This window comes from Molossus molossus, unplaced genomic scaffold (assembly GCF_014108415.1).
Source record: "Molossus molossus isolate mMolMol1 unplaced genomic scaffold, mMolMol1.p scaffold_m16_p_5, whole genome shotgun sequence".
NCBI classification, from domain to species: Eukaryota; Metazoa; Chordata; class Mammalia; order Chiroptera; family Molossidae; genus Molossus; species Molossus molossus.
The window spans coordinates 197,298-222,033 of record NW_023425388.1 but is presented as its reverse complement, the minus strand read 5'-3'; the positions used below and the strand labels follow the sequence as shown (position 1 = coordinate 222,033).

At 53.8% G+C, this 24,736-nt stretch overlaps 1 protein-coding gene across 1 annotated transcript in view; it reads right to left on the bottom strand.

The window, feature by feature from the left end:
• Window positions 1–20,953, bottom strand: part of MAP3K7CL (MAP3K7 C-terminal like) — a 39,491-nt gene extending 18,538 nt beyond the window's left edge. Inside the window, exons 1-3 of the mRNA XM_036243557.1 lie at window positions 20,912–20,953; window positions 18,890–18,998; window positions 5,767–5,828 (exon numbers count right to left, since the gene is read on the bottom strand). Of these exons, the coding sequence (XP_036099450.1) occupies window positions 5,767–5,828; window positions 18,890–18,998; window positions 20,912–20,953 (213 nt within the window). The remainder of the gene's footprint in view (window positions 1–5,766; window positions 5,829–18,889; window positions 18,999–20,911) is intronic.
• Window positions 20,954–24,736: the final 3,783 nt, after the last annotated feature.

Here is a 24,736-nt window from a genome sequence, read left to right as displayed (position 1 = left end):
CGCACTTGGGGCACAGGCACCTCACACTCTGGCTGAAAGGGCGGAACAGCACCCTCCAGGGAGAGCCAGCCGCACCTGGAAGCCGAAGACCTCAGACCCCAGACGCACCGTCCACGCCCCCCACTCAGCACCGCCAGCCCCAAGGAGGTTAGATTAAGACATTCTCCTAACAGAGTCTCAGCCAACTCTGAACCGCTTTTCCAAGACGCAGACGGGGTTTGCCTGAGGTCAGACCCCACGAGGGCACTTCCTCCCCCCTCCCCCTCCGCCTCCTCCAGCTGCTGCTGGGGACAGAGCTCCAAGGCCTTAAATTACAGGGCAGAGCCTGCGCCACCCCACTCGCCAGGACGGATTTAACACGATGAAGTAACAGAGAAATCACAGGCTCTTGTCCCAGGAATGCCAGCGAGAGCCTTGCCCCCACCTCCGCCCGCCGGACACTGGTTTGGAGCCCTGGCTCGGCCCCCTGGGAGAGGACCCGGCCAAACATCCTCCCCAGGGCCAAGCCAGCTTAAGCGTTTCCGTTTTCTCCTGGGCTTCTCCAAATACTACTGGCCCGTCCGCCGTCCGCTTCCAAAACGTAAGACGTTCATTTTCCTCACCCAGCTTCCCGCACACCAGGTATATTTAGGAAGCTAAATATGCGGCGGCTGCCGAGCAGACTTTGTATTTATTCCTTAATTCTCGATGTTACCTTTATTTGGGGGGCCCGTGGGGGCGTCTGGTTTAAATTTATGGTGCACTTTAATGCCCCCAAATTAACAAGCATAACTTGTTAAAACTGAAGGGAAAAACATACTCGGGACTCGTAATATTTGAAGAGGCTGTGATCTTAGACTTTCAGATATTTAAACATTTTAAGGGCTGACGTTTCTGCGGTGCCCACAGTAAGGTCGGCGGCAGCACCCACAAACAGGAGCGTATCTTACGCACTGTTAACTTTAGAAGGAAGGTCGTGGGTCCTTCCCTTTCACACCGGCAATACAGAAAGGGTGTCTCAAACTTTTCCTACAAGCATATCCCGATGACCACTGGGTTTCTAAAAAAATGAAAAATAAAAGGTGCCATCATAACGTTTCAAGGATCTATAGATATTTTCTCTCTGGTCACAGTAGCCAAAGATGCTGCACGATATTTCTCAACGTGTTCGAGGGGAACACGCAGCCGTACCCCGCCGGGTGTTCACGGGCCCTGGGACGCTGAGACTTTCTTTCCCTTTTCCACATTTTGCCTTCACAGCTATCAAGCAACAGACTGATGCAGGACCTGAACGAAGTTGCTGGAGAGACTACTCGGATAACAAGATATTATAGTAACCACTCGGGCTGCACACTGTTTATTTGCGGAGGTGACATCAGTCTCTGGACTCAGCAGACACTGTCTGAGAAAAGGAAGTTCAGTGTGTACCACAGAGACACCTGTCACTGTCTTCTCAGATGCGATGGGAGGGCTTTGGGCAGGGGGGCAAAACTACTGCTCAATTTGCTTAAAAAAAAAAAAGTCATATTGTTTTCCAAGTACCTTGACTTCATGGAAAGAGATGTCAGAACCTCTATCCCCAACTCTAATTACCATTTTTTTTCTTTATTGATTTTTGAGCGAGGGAGGAAGGGAGAAGGAGAGAGAGATGGAAACATCGATGAGAGAGAACATAGACTGGCCGCCTCCTGCACGCCCCCCACTGGGGATCAGCCCACAACCTGGGCCTGTGTCCTGACCGGGAATCAAACCAGCGACCTCCTGGTGCAGGGTCGACGCTCAACCACTGACCCACACCGGCCGGGCTAATTATAAATTCTTAAATGCTTCATTCACTAACAGTTTCACTAGGGAAGAAACAAACATGAGTCGAGTGGTCACTCTGCCGAGCGCTGTGCCAGCTCCACGTCTGAGTCCCACCACAGTCACGGAGCCGGACACGCTCGCCACTTTGCAGCTCAGAGAAGTGAGGTCCGGACAGTGCACACTGCTCCCCAGACCACAGACCTGGCCGTTGTGGGCCGACCTCCAGTCCGGCGAGTGGAAGGCGAGGCCCCTCTTCCCATCGTCCTGATTCCACAGGTTTGTCCACCCCCCTCCACCCCCCGTGGTCATGAAAACACGCCCCTCGTCCCAGCGACGACCTCCCTGCCGCTTAGCTTTGGATCATCTACGCGCCGCACCGTGATCTCCGAAACACGGCAGCGCCGTTCAGTTCAGAGACCAAGGTCGTCCTGACCCAGACCCTGGGCCTGTTAAAGGACTGTCCCACCTTCCGAACAGAGAGGGAGGCCGGTCACTACCTTGTTCAAACAGAAGGAAACAGGCGTCTACCAGAGGAGCGACTTTTCATTCATTCTTAGAAGGGGACTAACGTGGCCCCTCGTGGCCAGACGAGCTCCACCCACACTCTCCATGGGCTGGAGAGTTTAGAAACCCATTTCCAGGAAAGGAATCCACACAAAATAGAATCAGCCTGCCCCTGGCGAGGCCTCCGGCCCGCGAACGAAGCCCGTGAAGAGACGTTCGTTTTAACACCTGGCCCAGGTCTCTGGCCCAGCGCTCGGCATTAACAGAGACATCAAGGCAGCGGGTGTCACAGCTATTCTCGCACAGGCTGTTTTTGGCTTCTGTGAAAATAGAAGCACCACGAATTACAGGCTCAAACATGTCCACATTCTTGGCAAAGCCACAGAAAAATCCTGGGGGTCAAATTGCTGATAGCGTGTCCACCAAGTAGGTATTTCACAGATGAGAAAAGAGGGCGTAATGGTATCAGAAAGTCGGAACAGACTTTACAAGGTCGTTCTACGACCCCAGCACGGCACCCTCACAAGCGAGACATAAAAAAACTCCTCCTATCGAAGCAATTGAAGCTTCGATAGGTTCCGCAACAGGTGTCCCAGAGGTTACCTAGATGCAGAGCAGAGGTCATCTGCGTTGGCCAATGTGTTCAGACAAAAACCTGACCTTACATGTCCCATCTCGAAATAGTAGTCAGCTTATAAAGTAGTTGCCAGGGACCAACCAACGTGGCTCAGTTGACGGCGCATCGTCCCACCGACCGGGCGGTGGGCACATGCCCGGGCTGCGGGCTCGATCCCCAGTAGGGGGCGTGCAGCAAGCGGCCGATCCATGTTTTTCTCTCACATGGGTGCTTCTATCTCTCCCTTCCTCTCTCTAAAAAATCAATAAAAACATTTTCTAAAAAAAGGAAGTTGTCGCCATGTTCAGATAAGACCGTTTGCGGGGAACACCTGGCCCACCGTGCTCGTGTGAACAGGTGCCGCCAACGCCGAGGGCACGCGGGGCAGGGCTGGCGTCGCTGCTGTTCCCTGGCACCTGGGCTGCAGCAGAGATGGAGTCAGTCCCCGTGCACGCGGACAGCGACCAGCCCACGGTTCCGGGAGCCCCAGGCCTCCCCGCGCCCCCGCAGAGGACTGCCCAGGCGCTGGCTGAGGACCACCTGCTCCGCAGACGGCTGTCCTTCTGCACGTCAGCACTGCCTGGCTCCCAGGACCCCCCGGCGCAGGTGTGCACGCTCACGTCAGCGTGGGAGTGAGACTGTGCGCAGGTGTGGTTTCCCGTGTCAGCTCTTCCCCTCGGCCCCCACCGCCCCTGCCCTGCGGTGTCAGCACAGGAACAGGCGACCTCCGAGACCAGTCACCGACAAGCTCCTGACAACTGCAAATGTTCACAATGGGCCGACCACGTCCCTCGCTCGCAGTCAAGACGTTACTTCAATGTCGGAATGTTCTCTGTTCACGACGCCGCGAACCCCCGCTGAAGGTCATGGCGGTCACCCCCGCGAGCCGACAGCCGCCTCTCAGCTGCCCAACGCGTGAGGACCCAGCGCATGAGGACCCTAAAGACGAGACAGCTTGTTGGATTGAGGTAATTAAAGAGAATTAACTTCTGAAATACGTCAGGTGGAAATAAAGCTATGAAATGAAATGCTTTCACAGAGAGATGATGCCGATAACGGCCATGACTCCTGTGGAGGACGACCCGTGGGCCAGGAAAGATCATTTATGTGCCCAAAGGAAAAAAGCACTTTTTTCCAATAACAAAAAAAGTAGAATTAATGGCCCACAACTTGAGGGGGAACATGAACCTGAAAGGCTTCACTGTGCGAGTTTGAAGCACGTTTGCTCTTTATGCTCGTTGGACTTTCGTGATGATAAAATACTTGGCGATGACGGTTCCGTGAAGCAGGAGAAACAGTGACAGGGACAAACACAGTCATAGTCCCACCCACACCAGCAGCTCCCAGACAGCCCTGGGGCGGAGCCAGACGCCAAGCAGGAACATGGAGCCAGGGGCGCGTGCCGGACAGACGGGCGGACAGAGAGCCTGGGTGTTATCCGTGGGAACAGAAAAGGAAGTGGGGACCATGGGGGCGGCAGAGGCAGGGGTGCAGCAGGCTGAGGACCCTGCACGGACGCAGGAGGAGAGGGGGCGAGGTCAGCTGGAGCTGCGGAGCACGGTCGAGAGAACGGAGCCCTTTCGACAGCAGGTGTGACCCCCACATGCTGGACAACCTTCCGCAGTCTCCACCCCAGTACTGCTCTGCTGGGCGGGGAGAGTGAGGACCCCTCCAGGGGGCCGCCCCGCAGGAGCACCAGCTCCGGGCACAGGCACGGAGGTGAGAACAGGCTGAGGAAAAGGGGCACCAGCCCCTTCTTGGTTCATCCCCCCGGTCGCGGGCTGTTCAGGAACAGGGTCCCCAGTTCCAATGCCTCCAGGGGACCGGGAGTGTGAGGAGACACCAGTCTGCTGGGAGCTGGGGGTTGCGGGCCCCTCCAAGAGGCTCCCAAAAGCAACACTTAGAGAAAGGTAAGTGGCGGCTACGCAGAGGTCTGTGCACAGGGCCCGAGGTCTGTGCACAGGGCCCGAGCCCTGTGACCCCTGTGCGCTGACCTGTGACCCCTGTGAGGCAGACTCCTGGCCCGAGGCAGAACCTCTCCCTAGAGCCGTGTTTGCCTGGATCCGCCCCATCCGCTAAAGAGAACGGAAATGTCCCAAAGAGGCTCCTTCCCAACCATCCTGATGCGTTCAAACGGGGTCTCTTTCCCAAATCGTCCATAACTGTGCACACGGCACTGTCCGCATGGGTCACAGACGGCACTGCCAAGGTCTGACTAACACAACTGTATGATGTTAAAAGCTGTCAGAAAACCGTGGAGGGCAGAGGAAGGAAGATGCTTCTGAAGTCGCCACACGGACATGTCTTCCGCATCGTGTTTTATTAACTTCCTGACCCAGCCAGACCCTCTGCGCTGTCTGGAGACCAGGGAGCACGTTCGGCTGGTCCAGGCCCAGGGCTCCCTGCACGGTCTTTTTTATTTTTATTTTTTATCCTCACCCGAGGACATTTTTCGATTTTTTGTTCAGGTAGAGTGGGAGGGAGGGAGAGGAAGAGAGAGAGAGAGAAAAAAACATCAACATGAAAGGGACACATCGAGTGGCTGCCACCCGCACGACCAACCGGGGCCGGGGACAAACTGCAACCGAGGTACATGCCCTTAGCGGGAACTGAACCCAGGTCTCTCTGGACCACAGGCCGACGCTCTAACCGCTGAGCCAAACTGGCCAGGGCTCCCTGCACGGTCTTGATGTCGGCTGTAGCTGGACCCCAGGCAGGGACGTCGTGCAGGGGCTGCGGCCTGACCCCAGCTCTGGAAACGCAAGCCCGGTGGCCGCAGGCTCCCTCTGTCTGTCTCCCAGCTCGGCCACCCCTCCTCCTGCTCTGTGACCCAGGAGGGAGGGCGGCCGGAGGCTCCTTACCTGCAGCTGCTGCTCTAGTTCCGGGAAGGCCGGAGGAGAGGGGTCTTCCGGAGGCGTCCCATCTGGAATGAAAACAAAACTGTCACCCTAGAGCCCTCTCCCGCATGAGCCGTCCTGGTTAGACCGTCAGGGCCGACGGCCTCTGCTGGCCGTCACTTAGTCGCGGGCAGACAGGCTGCAGGAGACAATTTCCGTCGCATTCGATACAAACAGAAGGACATGAGCTCAGTCGGCGGGACCAGTGTACAAATGTTCTCCACGGAGGGAGCAGGGCTCCGCCCGGCCAGTGTGGCTCAGGGACTGAGCACCGTCCCCTGGACTGAGGTCCCTGTGGCTCCCCGGTCAGCGCACAGGCCGGGTTGTGGGCTCGATCCCAGTGGGGCTGCCGGAGGAGGCAGCCGTCGATGTTGACACTTCTCGCTCAAGGGTGTTTCTATCTCTCTCTCCCTCTCCCTTCCTCTCTCTCTAAAAAAATCAATAAAAAACATTTTTTAAAAAAAGAAGCATTGCTCATGGTTCAATACTCCTGCGTGAGACACAGGAAGGTGCTCTGACAAGGCGCAGACCCCGCGGAGGACAGAAGAGAGCGTGTCAGTGAGAAGGAGACGTGACTGCAGGGCCGGGGCGGCCAGCCCGGGTGGCTTTGCTCTCTGTCCGGCCACAACCCCACGAAGGCGCAGCTGCGTGGGGCAGTCGAGCAGCGTCCCCGCTGGGTCACCGCAGGGGAAGGGCAGGGAGGCTCGGCCCACAGCCTCGATGCAGGAGGGACAGGGGCACCTCTGTGTCCAAGCCGCCTGCCTGGCAGGTGTTTCTGGAGGAGCAGGTGCCGATCTCAGAAGCATCCGACGAAACCTGAGAGAAGTTTGGCCTCAGATACCCAGGTCACCCCCGAACCTCTTCAAGAACAGCCTGCTGACAAGGCCCTGGCGGGAGAGGCCGGCACCGCCGTCAACGGCACCAACGCGTGGCGCTGGCTCCGCAGGTCCCGTGGCGACTCGCCTTCCCCTCCTGTTGACAACACCTCCCCGGGACTCAGACGGGGGCAAAACAGCCTCAAAGGAGAATAAACCCAAAGCTACCGCGAACTGTAACAAAGGACAGGAAGGTCGTCTTCGCAGCCTCGCTACCACAGTCCAGTTATTTCTGAGAACTGCTGATGTTCGGTTGGGACGCAAGGACGTGACACCGGCCGTCCACCGCGCAGAAGCTCCCTCTGTGCTGGGACCAGCCCGGAGCAAGGCACAGAGGTCCCGCGTCTAACGCGTGAGGCTTCTTTGACGGCGCGACGACAGTCACCAGAAGATCACTGCCACGGGGCAGCACCAGCCCCAGCCACGCACCTCGGCTCACGGCACGTGGCAGCCTCTGGTGTGTTTCAGTCAAGCACAAGGTCAGAATTCTGCGCTGACGAGAGCGTGAGCCCAGGGCATCGCCGCTGGGAGCCTTCGGTCCCTGTGCCCAGGCTCACAGACACGGACCAGCTTCAGAGAAGCAGAAACGAGAATCTTCCCCAGTCCCTCCCTGCAGGCTGGAGGCCTCTTCCTGCTCAGATCAGAGGTGACACCTTCTGCCAAACACTGCGGGTTTTTAAATCCGCCCATCGTTTGCCAGGAGTTGGACAGAAGTCGTAAATATTCCGTTGTTGCCAATGACCCTTTCGCGGTGACCTTCATTATAAAACCTGTAGCTTTTCAATGGATTTGGGTCAAAGGTGCATTTAAAATGTACTTTGATAAAATAGCAACATCCCAGACATTGTGGTTACTTTGCCTCAGTGAGTTCAAGGCCGGACGGTTTGGCACAGGTAACTAGGAACGTGCTACACTTGGGCGTCCCAACCCCACCAAACCCAGACGAGCAGGTTCGGGGAGCAGAGGCTGCTGTGTGCAGGGCAGGGCCGAGGGCAGCCAGGAGCGGAAGCCGGGCTCCCAGTGAACTCACACCCTGCCTCCTTCATTATAAAAAAGAATTCATTTGCTTTGCTTTCGCGAAATAAATAGCAAATACCCAGTGGGACCCAGAATTAACGAAGCCCATGACAGAAACCTGTGTCGTTAATCACAGCACATACAAGCACAGACGTGTGACCACGCTGATAACTGCAGATACGTAAAGGCTCCTGGAGCCGCCAGGGACGCCTGATCAACTGACGCGGAAATAAGCACGGAATCGATACGTTCCGGTGGCAAAAGGGGAGTAAGCCTTTCGTTGAAACGTGCATCAGGTTGATCATTCCAAGCAGGGAATGGCAGCCACAGCACGAAGACCGAAGACAGATGTGCGGAGGTGGCGGAGTCTGAGCACCAGCCGGGCCCCTCCTGCTCGGCCATCTGCTCCGGCCGCGCCCCGCCCGCCAGAACGGGGGCTGGTGAGCGGCTCACCAAGCGGCCCTCCTTGACGTGTGGTGTTTACTTTCCAGCAGTGGCTGCCTTCCTTGACTGGTTTTAAAAATAGGCGAATCGTCTAAAAGCAGAAGGATGAATCACAGGGTGGGGCCAGAAGGAAGATGCCAGGCCAAGGCCCACAGCTGCGCCGCGGACGCGCGCCTTGGACCGTGACGCTGGCGCGAGCTCCGGGAGCACCAGTCGGGCTGGCGGTTCTGGAAACCAGGTGGACTGTACAGTCGTATGCAGGAGACCCCCTGCCAAATTGGCCTTTTTTTTTTTTTTTTAAAGAAAAACAGCTGCCAGGTATGTTTATTTATAGTGTGACAAATCCAGATGCAAGTACCTTTTATTAAAATGCATTCATTGCCCGGCTGGTGTGGCTCAGTGGTTGAGCGTCGACCCTGCACCAAGAGGTCCTGGTTTGATCCCTGGTCAGGGCCTGTGCCCAGGTTGTGGGCCCATCCCCAGGGGGGCGTGCAGGAGGCTGCCAATCCACGTTCTCTCTCGTCAATGTTTTTATCTCTCTCCCTCTCCCTTCCTCTCTCTCTAAAATCAATAAAGAAAAAAAATTTTTTACTGCATGGATTTACCAAATATTGATCAAATACCATGACAGGGGCTCCATCTAAATCGGCAACGTCATTACCCTATTTTAATGCAATAAGGAAGTAATTCGGGGACTTCTTTCTTAAAATGGCACCGTGGGCTTCATGGACCGTGCAGCACGGATCCCACAAAAGGGGGAATCAAACAGGACTTTTTCACGAGCAGAGGCGGCGTGACTATGTCGATGGCACTTAAAACAGACCTTGCCCATCGTCCCACCAGGGCGGCCGGGCTCCGCTGTGTGCTTCGGGCTCGTCTCAGACCACCGAGCAGCTGTCGGGGAGGCCACCCCGTCCCGGGCCCCTCCACCTGTCAGGTCCGTGAGCCAGACCCTCATGTCTGCAGCCACTGGAGCCCACGGCCGGAAGGTGCTCAGCGACCATCTGACTGTCCTCTGGGTGTGCAGGGCTAGGAGGGGCCTCGCACAGGAGGGGTGTCCCAGCCAGGGCTCCTCGCCGTGCTCCCGCCTGCCTCCCCTCTGGCCCACGAGTCCCACACCCCACCTCTGGATGTCACGAGCCGGCAGCAGTTCCCCCAGACAGTGGGAACCATGGTGTCGAGTGTCCAGCTCAGACCCAGCCAGTGGGCATGATTCAGAAATAACTGCCATAAGTCCAGTGTCTCTTCACGGCAGAGGACGTTTTAACACCTAATTCTGCTCCCAGACCAGAAGAGTGTCCATGGCATTGGCTGCATTTAGATTTAAGATAAAAGCAAACCCTAAAAGTCCTCACGGCCCTGTCCTTATTGCTTTTGCTTACATCAGAGGTGAAAACTTCATCAAAGCCAGACCCGGGTGTGGACCAGCACCTGAGGGTCTGACCCCCTCCCACTGGGCCCTCCACCCCAGACTCTCAGGGCTGGCCTGGGAAGCCGAAGCCACACACAGGAGCCCCCTGGGGAGGGGAAGCCAGGCTCAGGGGACACCCCAAGCTCCTTCACTCCCAGCCAGGAACCCGAGAGGCCACCTGCTCGGACACTGTTCCATCTGTCTGCACACCCAGGCCTCGTGGTCACTGCCTGCACAGTCGTAAGGGGCCCTGGGCAGGCGGCCCGCAGGCGAGATGCTTGGCCGACAGTGTCTGCAAGCTCGTCATCCCGGCCCCCACTCACCACGGGGCTGGTCCCGCCTGCAGTCACCCAAGTGCTGGTGTCCTGGGGACCATCCTTCAGGGCACCAGAGACAAACACAGTTAAAGGACAAACGACAGGGCGGTGCCCAGGCTCATGCAGAAGCCTTCACGGGAGCTGTCGGCCTGGGAAGCTCCCTACCACCAAGGACACTGCGGTCAGCACAGCACGCAGCAGGGCAGACCTGCATCTGAAGCTCAGGTCGGCCACTCTTCACTGGTGAATGTAGACAATCCACATAACCTCTTTGAGACTCAGTTTCTCTTCTTCAAAATGGACATGATATTCCGTCTCCAAAACTACTTATTACTAAAGGAATGTAAAGATCAATCATTTCTCCTAAAGCCTGTGTCTAGAAAATAATCCGTAATAATAATAAATGCTTAAGATAGTTAAGTTTAGTTTCCATTCCTTTTCACCATAAATCTGACCAAAGGGGTAGTAGGAAGGCAAAGCATGTGTGTGTGTGTGTGAGTGTGTGTATGTGAGTGTGTGTATGTGTGTGAATGAGTGTGAGAATCTGTGTATGTGGGTGTGTGTGAGTGTGAGAGTGTGCATGAGTGTGTGTGCATGTGTGTCTGAGTGTGTGAGAAAGTGTAAGTGCATGTGTGAGTGTGTGTATGAGTGTGTGTTAGAAAGTGTGAGTGTGTGCATGAGGGTGTGTGTGAATGTGTGTATGCAAGTGTGCGTGTGAGTGTGTGTGCGTGTATGTGTGTGAGTGTGTGTATTTGAGTGAGTGTGTATGTGAGCGTGTGTATGAGTGTGCGTGATTGTGTATTAGTGTGTGTATGTGTGTGAGTGTGTAAATGAGTGTGAGAAAGTGAGTGTGCATGTGTGTGGGAGAGTGTGTTTGAGTGTATGTATGTGATTGTGTATGAGTGTGTGTCCGCGTGTGCATGGTGGAGGCTGACGGCATCCTTATTCTTCACCTGAATGGTACAAAGAGAACAGACAGCCGCTGTCTGTCCCCCCACTGCTGGTGAAGGCATTTCCCTGGTGCGGCCACCACCTCAGGTCCTGTGGGTTTACTCTTCTCATTTAAGTCTCAAATTAAAGGTGGTTTCCTTTTACTTTCCTATCTAAGCAAACACTTTCTATATGAAATATTGTCCAGAAAATTTTAACTTATGCATGAATGGACTTGGAGCATTTTCATTTCAAATCTAAATTGATTATCTCATTTACAGAAATAAAATAAGTGATACACGGCTGCCAACCCACATTAACAATATATCAAACAATTTTGTAAAATGTCTGGATGCCTAGCTTCTCATTAGCACATCACAGCATTTTGAAACCCATCAAAAGCTTTTTAAAACTTTGGCCCCTGCTTATTAAGCATCGGAGACACGAATTCTTCAATCCACATTAGATTTGTCAGGACCTGTAAAATTAAAAGCATAGCTGGGTACACAAATAAGGCTGCAGATAGGGACACAGGCAGAGATCTGGTGTGACACCTGGCAGATAGTCAATTCTTTTTTTTTTTTTAAATATGTTTGTATTGATTTTTTAGAGAGAAAGGGAGAGAGAGATGGAAACATCGATGTGAGAGAGAAACACTGATTAGCTGTCTCCTGCACGCCCCCCACTGGGGATCGAGCCGAAACCCGGGCACGTGCCCTGACCGGGAATGGAACCGGCGACCTCTCAGTCCACTGAGCCACACCAGCCGGGCTGATAGTCAATTCTTTATAATCAATATTAATCAACATGTTACCTCAACCAGCACCTAAAACTATCAGGCAAGCGAGGTCTTCCGTCAAACAGACTGAAGGTGTCCACTGCACAGAGAGCTGATCCAGTTTCAGGGCCGATTTTACGTTTCTCAGAAAGTCAACTGATCACCATTGTTGCAGCTACCACTTTGTGACTCGTCAATGTATCCTGTCGTAACAGTATTTTTACTTATTTAAGCTTACAACATACCCACCCAGAAACACCTGCTTCAGAAGGAACCTCTTGGAAGTATATTTACCACCAAATAAAATTTACCTCTGCTCTCCTGCTCTGCAAAAATATATCAGGACTGACCTTCCTCCATCGCTCCCCACGGCCGTTGGGAAGCTCTCTGCTCTCAGGAACATTTGTGCTTCTGTTTAATGACCTGGACTCTGCCTCCAAATGAGTAATAAAGGGAAATCAGCCCAAAGGGCCTCGCTTTGAATCCCCTTTTAATACTATTTATTAACTGCCATTCGAGGCAAGTTACTTAACCAATGGCCCAAGTCTGTAAAATGGGTCTAATAGCCCTTCCTGCTGGGTTGTTGCCAGGGCTAAGTTGATAAAACGATGAAACTGGAGCACCGAAGTCCTCAGCAAACACTCACGTTCCTCCTGGCCTTTCTCTAAGGCCTTCAGCCACAGTCCAACCAATGAATCCAGTTGTACTTCACAGAATCTTCATCTGGTACCAGAAAAACAAGGTGGCTATTCATACTGTATCACTGATTTCCCAGCGCTCGAGAGTTACGTTTGCACGGTGGAGCCCAGCTCTCTGCTCTGCAGAAGGTGTAACACAGCCGACCCCTCTCCCACCCCAGCCATGAGGGGTCTTCTCTGACGGCTGTCACTGTGTGCTGAGGAGTTGTGAACGCAGGGTCAGAGTTCAGATACGGTGCCACTTGAGATAATTCAAAAACACCCCTGGAGACCGGTGGTCTATGGGGAGTCTCGAGGCTCATTCTGCAACCCATGACCGATGACCGACTCCTCGTAGAGGAGGGGCCGTCTGCGGCCAGCCCCTTCCCACCCCCTCACAGTGAGCTCTCAGCTCAGGGTCCCTCTCACCCCGCTTCTCACGCTGTCTGTGTATCACGACAGAAAGCCCCTCCGTGTCTCCTCCACGTTCCCGACTGTCCTCCAACCTAACATCCCTGTTGCCGCCCCAGTGCCCCTGGCTCAGGGCTCTCGCCCTGCATTGCTTTGGGCCGAGTCCAAGCTCTCTGGCTGAATTTCTAAGACTGTCCTGGGGGCCGCAGTCCTCCGCTGTCTGGACAGACAGTGTCCACGGGCTCAGCGCCTGCCTGGGGCAGCCAGGCTCAGGGAGTCGGACCTCTCTCCAGTGCCAAGAGTTTTAGCGTTTATGGGTTTATCTGCTCGTCCTGACTCAGGCTGAGCTCATGCTTCGTGTTTGGAGGGACCAGGAAGAACTGTTCAAAGATGAACAGGACTTCCGGTCAGGATGGTGGTAGGTAACGCGGTGTCCATCCTCCCACAACCACATCCAAGTTACAGCTAAACTACAGAACAACCATCACTCAGAACCGCCTGACACCGAGCTGAATAAAGTCCTACAACTATGAAATTAAAGCAGCAGCTGCATCGAGACTAGAAGGAGGGCAGAGGGGACGGGCTGGTCCCACACCCACGCCCACATGTGGCGGATAAAAATCAGGAGGACACCTCGGCTGGGAAGGTCCTCCCTGAGGACTGAGGGGTCCCCATCCCACACCAGGTGCCCCGCTCAGGGTCCCAGGGCCAGGAAGAGAATTCCCATCACTTCTGGCTGGAAAAACCAGCGGGGGCTGAGGCGGCTGGAGTCCCAGGCAGCTCCTCTTAAAGGGCCCGCGCACAGTCTTATCGGACTCTCTCCCTCTAAGCTTGGAGGGGAGGCAGCTCAAGGGGCACCAGAGACATACAGGGAAGAACTGAGCTGTTTGGCATTGGAGCAAGGGCTGGAAAGGGGGCTTTCTCCAGGACAAATGTGCTGTCAGAGGCCTTTGTTCCTTTGGTGAGCCCTTCCCTGGGGCAGCAGATGCCCCCATATCTGGGACTCCAGCAACCTGGCTCACACTGGTTGCCCCGCCCTGGTGATTCCCTGAGACCCCGCCCCACCCAACTTTCAGGTCCACTCAAGCTGTTGCCACTTGCTTAACCATAGGATTGGCCTGTCTCAGATCCTGCTTCAGGTTTTTCCTAAATCCTTCAAACAAGCAGCATCTGGTCTCAGCTAGACCCATACCTCTCGTTAAGTAATACATAGAAACAAACACAGGGAGGCAGCCAAAATGAGGAGAAAAAGAAACAGGTCCCAATGAAAGAACAGAAAAAATCTCCAGGAAAAGAACTAAGCAAAATGAAGATAAGCAACCTAACAGATGCTGAGTTCAAAATACTGCTTATAAGGATGCTCAATGAACTTAGTGAGAACCTCAGTGAACTTAGTGAGGGCCTCAAGAGCATAAAAAAGGACCAGTCAGAAATGAAGGAGGCACTAACTGAAATAAAGAATAATTTACACAGATTCAATAGTAGAGTAGGTGAAGCCAAGAAGCAAACCATCGATTTGGAATATAAGGAAGCAAAAAACAAGAATCCAAAAAAATGAGGCTAGTGTAAGGAGCCTCTGGGACAACTTCAAGCGTGCCAACATTCACATCTTGGGGGTGCCAGAAGGAGAAGAGAGAGAACAAGAAATCAAAAACCTATTTGAAACAATAATGGCAGAAAACTTCCCTAACTTGGTGAAGGAAACAGACATACAAGTCCAGGAAGCACAGAGAGTCCCAAACAAGATGAACCCCAAGAGGCCCACACCAAGACACATCATCATCAAAATGCAAAAGGTTCAAGACAAAGTGAGAATCTTAAAAGCAGCAAGAGAAAAGCAGTTAGTTACCTACAAGGGAGTTCCCATTAGGCTGTCAGCTGATTTCTCAAAAGAAACTTTGCAGGCCAGAAGGGAGTGGCAAGAAATATTCAGAGTGATGAAAAGCAAGAACCTACAACCAAGATTACTCTATCCTGCAAAGCTGTCATTTAGAACCAATGGCCGTATAAAAACTTTCCCAGACAAGAAAAAGTTAAAGGAGTTCTTCACCACCAAACCATTATTATATGAAATGTTGAAGGGTCTTTTTAAAGAAAAAGATAAAATATATGAACAAACAAAATGGCAATGAATACATATCTATCGACAATGGAATCTACAAACAAAATGAACAGATAGAACAGAAACATTCTCATAGATACAGAGAACATTTTGTTGGTTGCCAGATGGGAGGGGGATTGGGGGGGTGGGAAGAAATAAACCAAAGAACTTATATGCATAACCAACAGACACAGACAACAGTGCGGGGAAAAGGCAGGAGGGTGGCGGGAGTGGGGAGGAGGGGGTCAATGGGGGGAAAATGAGGAACATCTGTAATACATTCTACAATGATTAAAAAAAGATGAATGTCCCTTTCTGTACTTGTACCGAGAAATGGTGCCTTTCCTGCCCTGCCCTCAGCGCCACCTTCAAGGTCAGGGGCGGCCACATCGTCCACGAAGCTGCTCTGTCTGCTCTGAACACCACAGGTTCCCCCAGACCTCTGGCTACGGCACCCGTAGGAAGAATCATGCCGGACCCTCTATGGCGCACATCACCCACCTCGGGCAGAGTCTGGGAGCGTAGACACTAAGAAAGCGTCAGATCACGGGTAAAAGGAGTCCAGGGACACCCACAGTCCACCGGCTGGATAGCCAGTCCCTAAACTATTGCTGGTCACTCGTACTGTACGCTCTACCTTGACAAGGAGCACGAGTGCGAGGCGCAGGCAGGACTCGGGGACCCGCCAGTGTGCAGTGTGTCGGCATGTGGTCAGCGCTGCATGTGCAGTGGTCCTGGATTCTGACAGCTCCGTAGATCCCCTCACACATCATACGGGAAACAGCAACTCGGCAAAGTTTAGTGACTTGGCAAGATGCTGTAGACTGGGATGGCAAGGGGCGTAGAAACCACACCAGCTGACGCTAGAACACCGTGTTCGTGGCACATGGGCCAGTGCTCGACCGTTGAGCTACACTGGCGACAGGCACTGTGTTCTTTTTTTTTTATCCTCACTTAAGGACATTTTTTTCATTTTTTTGTTCAGATAGAGCGGGAGGGAGAGAGAGGAAGAGAGAAAGAGAGAAACATTGACATGAAAGGGACACATCAAGTGGCTGCCACCCACACGACCAACCAGGGCCGGGGACAAACTGCAACCGAGGTACATGCCCTTAGTGGGAACCGAACCCGGGTCTCTCTGGACCGCAGGCCGACGCTCTAACCACTGAGCCAAACCGGCCAGGCTGGCACTGTGTTCTTTTTTTTTTTTTTTTTTTCCTCACCCGAGGACATTTTTCCATTTTTTGTTCAGGTAGAGTGGGAAGGAGAAAGAGGAACAGAGAGAGAGAGAGAAACATCGATGTGAAAGGGACACATCGAGTGGCTGCCACCCGCACAACCGACCAGGGCCGGGGACAAACTGCAACCGAAGTACGCGCCCTTAGCAGGAACCGAACCCGGGTCTCTCGGGACCGCAGGGCCGAGGCTCTAACCGCTGAGCCAAACCGGCCAGGGCTGGCACTGTGTTCTTAACCCCTATCCCAAATCCTCTCAAAGAAATGTGCAAAAGGGAGGAGAGGGGGGAGGGGAAGGAGGGGGAAGGGGAGAGGGAGGGAGGGAGAGAGGGGGAGGGAGGGGGGAGGGGAGAGAAAAAGAAAACCGGCCCCAAAGTGCTCGGGGAAATGAACACCGTATCAGGCTCATAAGAAATGAACAAGTCAACACTCACAGGCAAAAATGCGTCCTTTTCTCATGGACGCTGCTTACTCCTCAACAATAAAAACCAACACTATGAAATTAGTCCCTGAACGTTCACCTCAGCTGCCCCGTTTCCGGGGAAAGTCGGGGTCCTCCCTGGTGTGCGGTCCGGGTGCCATGCGCACTGGAAGGCACAGGTGCACAGTGGGCTCCACCGGCACCGGGCGCTCGCGGACACGAGCGTCCGCCCTGCGCTGGAGCCCGGGCTGCGTCGGGGCCTGGGACTCGCAGTGCTGAGGGTGCTCGCAGGTGATATTCATCAAAGGCTGAGAAACACCAGTTCTTCCCTGGGACCCCAGTCAGGTGCCCTCCCTAGCTCTGCGGGGACACTGACCACAGGAGAAGGCCTCCCACACAGCGAGAACAGGACTCACTTGAAATAAACGACCTCTCCTATTTGAAACTACGATAGCAATTTTTTTTTCACAAGTGGGCATTGTTGTGCCGTTTAAAGAGATGGAAACAGCCAGGCCGGTGTGGCTCAGTGGATGGAGTGGGAGGTCCGGTGATTCCGGCAGGGCACAGGCCGGGGTTGCGGGCTGATCCCCAGTAGGGGGCCTGCGGAAGGCAGCGGATCCGTGCTTCTCTCTCTCATGGGTGTTTCCATCTCTCTCCCCCTTCCCCTCTCTCTAAAAAATCAATAAAAACATACTTTTTTTTTTTTTTTTTTTTTTTAAAGAAAGAGATGGAAACAAATCAATGTAAAGTGACTGATGAAAAACACACAAGGCCCCCCGTCAGGGGCCCAGACAGCTTGCAGGACGGTGGTGAGTTAATGACAAGCTATCAGTCTGGTACTTCAAACAAGAGTCTGTGCGTACAACCCAGGGTGAGGTTCACCCCTCCTGGCTCCCTCTGCACACAGACGAAAGTCTGTTGAAATAAGGAAGGGGGGCAGCACATGTATTTGTCCTGCCCTGAATTATGGCGCAGTAGTATTCTTGGAATACACACGCCTGATACACTGAAATTTCCTTGGCAAGGGGGCATGAACAGGAAGAGGAAATGAAACGTCTTCTTTCTCCCTGGGTTCAGGGACACACATCTGTCCTGCGAGCTAGCCACTCGGCACACACTATCCCTCAGAGCCTTGCATTCCCAAAACGTATGAAAACACAAGGCCTTTTCCTTCTTTGCTTCCTGTTTGTTTTTCTATCAATAGACTTTATGTTCTTAGGGCAGTTTTAGGTTTGCAGATAAATTGAGCAGAAAGTGTGGAGTTCTTGTTCACTCTCCCTCCTCTCCTCTCCTCCCCTCTCCTCAGAGGGGCAGTGTGGGGTGATGGCGAGGGTTCAGACGGTCATCTGGGGGCCTGGGTCTAAATCATAACTCCGTGACTCGCTACAAGTGTGGTCTCTGGGCCTCAGTCTCTGCCTCTGCCGACTGGGAACATCAGTCCCTATACAGGTAAATGCCTAACGCCAAGACAGGCGTCCATGCTGGCTGTCACTTCTACGCTGCAACGGATCGGCCTGCCTGTTGGGAGGACTTCCCTTCACTGCTGACTTTCAAGGGGACACATACAGGGACGAGGTGTGGGGAGCAGTGGGCAGGCAGGTCGTGGAGAGACCAGATGGTGGGGGAGGTGGGGAGGCTTCACCCCTCCTGCTCCGGAGTCACCTGGCCACTGGGGCCGCACAGTCCAGAAACCACTGTGATCACCGCAAAGCAAAGCTGGACCCCCTGCGTCACGGCGGACGTCACAGAGCCCACGTCCTGACTGTACCTTGTTTGGGGAAGAACCTGTCCCTTCTCAGTCATTGCTTCTTAAAGTATCACCTCTCCCAGGGCACCGCAGGGAGGAAAGATAGGTGGTAGGTAGGTAGGTAGAAGATAGATAGACGATAGATAGATGATAGACAGACAGAAAGAAAATCAATCCTCAAGAGACCCAAGTTCTAAGGGACAATGCTGTTTGAGCACATCCGCTATATACATTGTAACATTATACACACACGTGTACCCTCACACATTATATACTATGTACATTATAACACTAGCACTATGTCTATGACGTCATGTCCTCACACAGTATATGTCACAGCATCAGACCGTGTGTATTATCCGCACTGTGTCGCCAACAAGCCCTTCGCCCGTGGGCCGCGGCTGGCAGGTGGGGGACCAGGCCCCGGGTCAGCGCTGTGCCCCCGCGAGGCCCCGGGTCAGAGGCCCCTGGGGCGGCCCCGCCCGTCCCGAGCTGGGGCTCCGGAAACGCTGCGGGGACGGACCGGGACGTACTTCTCCCCCCGCCCGCGTGTCCGCACGAGGTTCGGGCAACGACCCGCTTCGCTGTCGCGGGAAGTGAGCTGCGGGGGAAGCCGAGGCGGAAGGAGAAGGGGAAGGAAACGCTAGGCCGCCCAGCGGGTCCGCGCACGCCCCTCCCCCTCCTGCACCCGAACACCTGGAGCCCCCCCCCCCCCCAGCGCACCTGCGGCCGGGTCGAGGCTGAAGGCGATGCGCACGCGCCGATCCGCAGGCAGCCGGGCGGTGCTGATCATGTGGGCGCCGGAGCCGCGGCCTCCCCCGGGGTCTTCCAGCTGCAAGGACAGAGGGGCGTCGGGGCGTCGGCCTGGACCCGGGTCTCTCGGCAGCCCCGGGGGGGGGGTGTCTCGGCAGCCGGGGGGTCTCTCGGCAGCCCGGGGGGTGTCTCGGCAGCCCCGGGGGGGGGTCTCGGCAGCCCCGGGGGGGGGGGGGTCTCGGCAGCCCCGGGGGGGTGTCTCGGCAGCCCCGGGGGGGGGGTCTCGGCAGCCCCGGGGGGGTGTCTCGGCAGCCCCGGGGGGGGGGTCTCGGCAGCCCCGGGGGGGTGTCTCGGCAGCCCCGGGGGGGGGTCTCGGCAGCCCCGGGGGGGGGTCTCGGCAGCCCCGGGGGGGGTCTCGGCAGCCCCGGGGGGGGGCTCTCGGCAGCCCCCGGGGTGGGGGGGGGCCTGGAAAGCAGAGGGTGTGGCTGAGTGTTGCTCTCTGACTTGGAAGATGCTCCTGGTCACTGGCTTTCCTTCCCTACAGGGAAAGTGTTCCCCGACCCCACGTAAAATCCTCCTCTGACCTGCACAGCATTGCTTTGGAATGAAACAGACAAGATTCCCTGGTAACCCCCCTCAGACGGTCAGTCCAACCCTGGCCTTGGGGTCTTAGTCCCTAGTTGAGGGGACTGATAGGGCCCCAGAGGCTCCACAGTAGACTAGACGAGCGTTCATGCTCAGAAGTCTCCGTTGGATGGGAATTATTGATCTGGGGTGGCAAAGAATGAGTATCACAGAATCATTTGACGATACCACGGGCGTTTCAACATCCCACGGGTATGTTATGAACACTACATGCTTTAAAAATCTGACTCATCCCCTGTAAATCTGTCAGCATCTCTAAGGTTTCATGTCTTAACCATGAACAATGCAAGCAAAAGTCAAAACTTGAAAACATCCTATCGATGTTCATCTATTAAATTATCATTTAATTAGTAAACTAGGGTAGACTGGATGGAACAATACCCTACAGATAAGATGGGTTGGGGTGGGCAATAACACGAATATCTCTTTGTTATCATTACGAGATTTTGCCCAAATGCATTTAAACCAAGAAATAGAACCACTTCTATTCATTGGCACTAGGGAGAGATATTGTTATAAATACATCTTTGTTCTTTAAATACACATATTTAACTTCTCTGATTTCAGTCATGGTTTCCCTAAACCTTCCTTCTCGTGTAGACAGTAAACTAAAGCTCTGGATGATATTTTAAGAAAAACGTCTCTAAAAATGGCAAAATATAAATCATATTTTCTCCATCCTTAGCGGGGTTCTGGGAAATGCTCCGGCAGGACATTTTCTCACAAGAAGGTCCCTGAATCTTTCCCATAACTTTTCTCCTTCTAAAAATAGTGCCGAGAACACTGAATTTTGTTTTCACAATTATTTATAGAGCCAAAGCAAATGCATGTATATGCACATGTATATTTAGACCTAACATGTATGGAAGCATCTGGCCCAGAATGTGGGAGGAAGACAGGCTTATGCGAAGCATCTGCTCCAGCTTTGGGGGCAAACAGCAACTGTTTATGTCGGTTGGGATCATGTTGCGCCTACTCGGTTCACACTACACAGCGACGAACCCTCCAGCACCCCACGCCACGTCATTCTGAGCTCCGAAAGCCGGAGAGGGAGCATCCTGCGTAGGGGGAGGGGGTGTGAGTCTGTTCCCTCTCAGCCCTGACATTCCTCTCTGTGACACCTCGTCTGCTCAGAACCAAGCATCCCGGTAGCCACCTGCTCCTGGGGAATAGAACAGACTGTCTCAAATTTAACAAAACAAACACTGAAACCCCCTTTACGTTGTAGCTAAAACAAAAAGTCTCATTGGCACACACGGTACAGTCAGCAAACCATGTCACCAAGACCTCTAAGGATGCGGAGGGGGCTCCTCTCCTGGCGAAGTCTCCCAGCCAGCCTCCCTGTACCGGAAACCAGAGCGCCAAGGGGCCACCAGCCTCCAGGACCATGAGGCTGCCGGGGATGGGAAGGGGCACTGACCGCGGTGCAGAAGCAGAGCCGCTCCCCGCACAACGGGGACATCTGTGTGCCTCGAAAGGGCGGCAGCAGCCCAGTCGGTGGGCTGTGAGCCGCACACGGTGTCGCCCACGGAGCTGTGGCAGCATGCTTTCCCATCCCTCCTCTGGTGGCCGCACCTGCTCCTTACCTCACTGGGTGCAGTGTGCGCCCTCGTGTGATCCAGGGCAGCGTGGCCTTGGCTGCCTGTCGCCTTTGTGCAGCGGAGACTCAGGCAGAGCCCGGCTGCACCTGCCGCGCGGCAGCCAGGGACCGTCTGAGGAGCAGGGACAGCTGTCGGCCGGCTCTGCTACCTGCTGTCCCCAGACCCGCGTCCCACGGGCCTCCTGTTCCGCTGCCCGCTGCCACCCTCTCCTTGTGCGCCTCTCCGACAGCCGGGATGTGGTCATGCTTCTAGAAAAAGCAGGAGCAGGAGAAGCCCTCCTCCTGTCGGGGGCATTGATGAGCAGCACACTGGCAGAGGCCAAATGTTTAACTCACTGGACCCGGCAAACCGAAAATACGAGCAGCTTGCTCTGCGCGCCAGGAATGTCTTCAGCGTGACCCAACTGGTGTCTCACTGTTCCAGCACCCTGGCAAACAGGGTGACCCAGTCAGCAGAAACGCCGCGGGGTCAGCTCCAGATGCCCAGCCGCCCGGCGGCCACAGGCTGACGCTCGGATGACAACGTGAGGATCCCCGTTAAGAACATGAGGCTTGAGGTTGGGCCCTGAGGGGCTTGATGACCTGGTCCCCCTGCAGCCGCCACCAACTGCAAAACACGTCAAGCAGGAAGAGGGTGTCAGGACTGTCAGCCTCTAACAGCTGAGAATGCCAATAGTACTTTAAAATAGTTGGACCGTGACGATGAGGTTAAATAATTAAAGATAAGCGAGTATTAAGGGAATCCACAGACAAGCCACAGGCTGGGAGAGGCTTATCAGATAACGGGCTGGCGTCCGGAATAAAGAAACCTTAAATTCAACAGTAGGAAAACATACAACCTGATTGTAAAGATGGGCAAAGACCTGACAGACATCTCCTAAAAGAGGCACAGAGGCCTAACAGCACGTGAGAAGACGGTGAAGCTGTATGTCCTCAGGTGACTGCAAGTTAAGACAAGGGATGCGCCGCACACCTGTAGAACGGCCACAGCCCAGGGCACCGGCACCGCCGTGCTGGGCCGAGGCAGAGCAGCAGAAAGGTGCCTTCCCAGCTCGTGGGAACGCAGATGGTGTGAGACTGAAGTCAGTCTGCAGTTTCTTACATGACTCAACATACTGTAACCGCACAGTCCCGCAGTCAAGCCCCCAAACACTTAGGTTCACACAAAGACCTGCACACAAGTGTCTCTGGCAGCTTTATTCATAATGGCCAAAGTTTGGGGGTAACCGAATGTCCTTCAGCAGGTGATGGATACATCAACCATGGTCCATCCAGACCATGGAATATTACTCAGTGGTGAAAAATGAGCTCTGAAGCCACAAACAGACATGGAGGAAACTTAAGTGTATATTAAGTGAAAGAAGCCAGTATCAAAAGGCTACATAGTGTCAGATTCCAACTATGTAACATTCTGGAAAAGGCAAGTTTATGGAGACAGTGAACAGCCCCGGGGTTGCCAGGAGTCCGGAGAGGGACGGAGGGAAGAGCAGGGGGTGCACAGGGGACTCTGTGTGACAGCGTTTCCTACACATTTGTCAAAGCCCATGGAGTGCGCACCACCCAGGGTGAACCTCATGCGTGGAATTTAGTTACTAGTGACGGATCAGTATTTGCTCACTTGTAACAAATGAACCACACTAAGGCAAGATGTTAATAATGGGAGAAAATATGGGGGAGGGGATATACAGAAACTGATTTTCACTCTTTTTTTTTTTATCCTCACCCAAGGATATTTTTTGCATTTATTTTCAGATAGAGTGGGAGGGAGGGAGGGAGAGAAGCACCCATGTGAGAGAGACACATCGACTGGCTGCCACCCACACAACCCCAACCAGGGCCGGGGACAACCTGCAACCCCGGTACATGCCCTTAGCGAGAACCAAACTCAGGACTCTCTGGTCCGCGGGCCGATGCTCTAACCTCTGAGCCAAACCGGCCAGGGCTTCACTCATTTTTTAACGTGTAAGCCTAAAAGCGCTCACACAGATGTTAAATAAATAAGAGGACATCACAGGGTTCCTTGACCTCACGCATGGAGGCCTAAGTTACGAGACACACGCCGCTGTTGCGTAGGTTCACATCCTCAGAGCATCCACACGGGAACCTATTTGCATTTCTTTTTTTTTTTTTTTTTTAATGTTTTTATTGATTTTTTTAGAGGAAGAGAAAGATAGAAACATCAATGAGAGAGAGAAACATCATCATTTGGCTGCCTCCTGCCTGCCCCCTAGAGGTGATCAAGCCTGAAACTTAGGTATGTGCCCCGACCAGGAATCAAACCGGTGACCTCTTGGTGTGTGGGGCAGCGCTCAATCCACGGAGCCACACCCGTCGGGCCCTATTTGCATTTCTGACTGCAAATATTTACTGTTATTATTTTAGTCTCCAGTTAATATCCCCTTACATAATACATTTTAATTGATCAAAAGAATCTCATTCCCTGTCTCTTCTTCATTTCCCCAAAGATCCTATAAAATCGTCATGGTCCATACGGTCACCCCGTTGGACAGATGTGCAGACTGAGACCCGACGATCTGAGTGACTGGCTCGGGCTGTTCCTGCAGCCCCGAGGTCCGTCTGCACGGACGGCCTGGCCGGGTGCCTCCTCGGCAGTCAGCCTGGCTCTCAGCTGCTGGCTGAGGGCAGACAAAGTGTAACTTCCTAGTGGTCTAGCGTCCAGGTCATCTGTCACCAGCTACCTTCATGATAAGCCCCAAGGGAATCAAAGTTGTGCGTCTTCCATGTGCCGATGGGATGTGGACCCCACAGCCGCACTGTCTCCCAAATCGGTCCCGGGTCTGACTCCAGAAAAGCCAAAGTCATCAGAGACGGGAAGCGTCTGGATTCCAGGGACACTCACCCCTCAGAATGAGGTAGCTCCTTCCTCTCTGCCCTGCTCACCAAAGCCCTGGAGAACCACCCAGAGGTAGGTAGGAAGGGCAGCTGCACAGTGGACGCCACCACAGAAATGATCACCTGTACGATATTGTCCAAAGCACCTGCAGGTCCAGCGCAGATCTTCACCCAGAGGACGCCCCAGCGTCAGCCAGCGAGCCGGGGGCTGCCACAGGCACCGGCCGCCCGTCCAGGCTGCGTCCTCAGGGCATCAAACATGACTTTGGGGCTGTTGGGGGGGCGGTGGTCAAGAGCTACGAAAGACAAGGTTTCATTCAAGGGTAATTTGACAACAACAAGAAATAAACAAAACGAATACATCAAAATAGGCTACATGTGCTCCGTCTAAGTCTGGTCATATAAATTCAAGATTTCCAAATAATAACTAATGTTCCCTAGTTCTTCTGTTCCCACAGGAATGATGATGTGTTTTCTGGGCTCTTTAGCCAAACATTTCCAAGAAACTAACAAACCTAAACCCAAGTGGAATCCCTTTCCAGAGCTGTCACCCAAAACAGGTCCGTGGTGCTTTGAGAATTCAATAGAATTATAGTGATTCAGTCCAGAAAGGAGGGTGTGCATGAAAATAGCAACCGACGGACAGTTAGACTCTGGGTAGTAACAGTAGCCTTTATTTTATCCCTCTCAGCAATACATGTATCTTTACTGGTATGTGG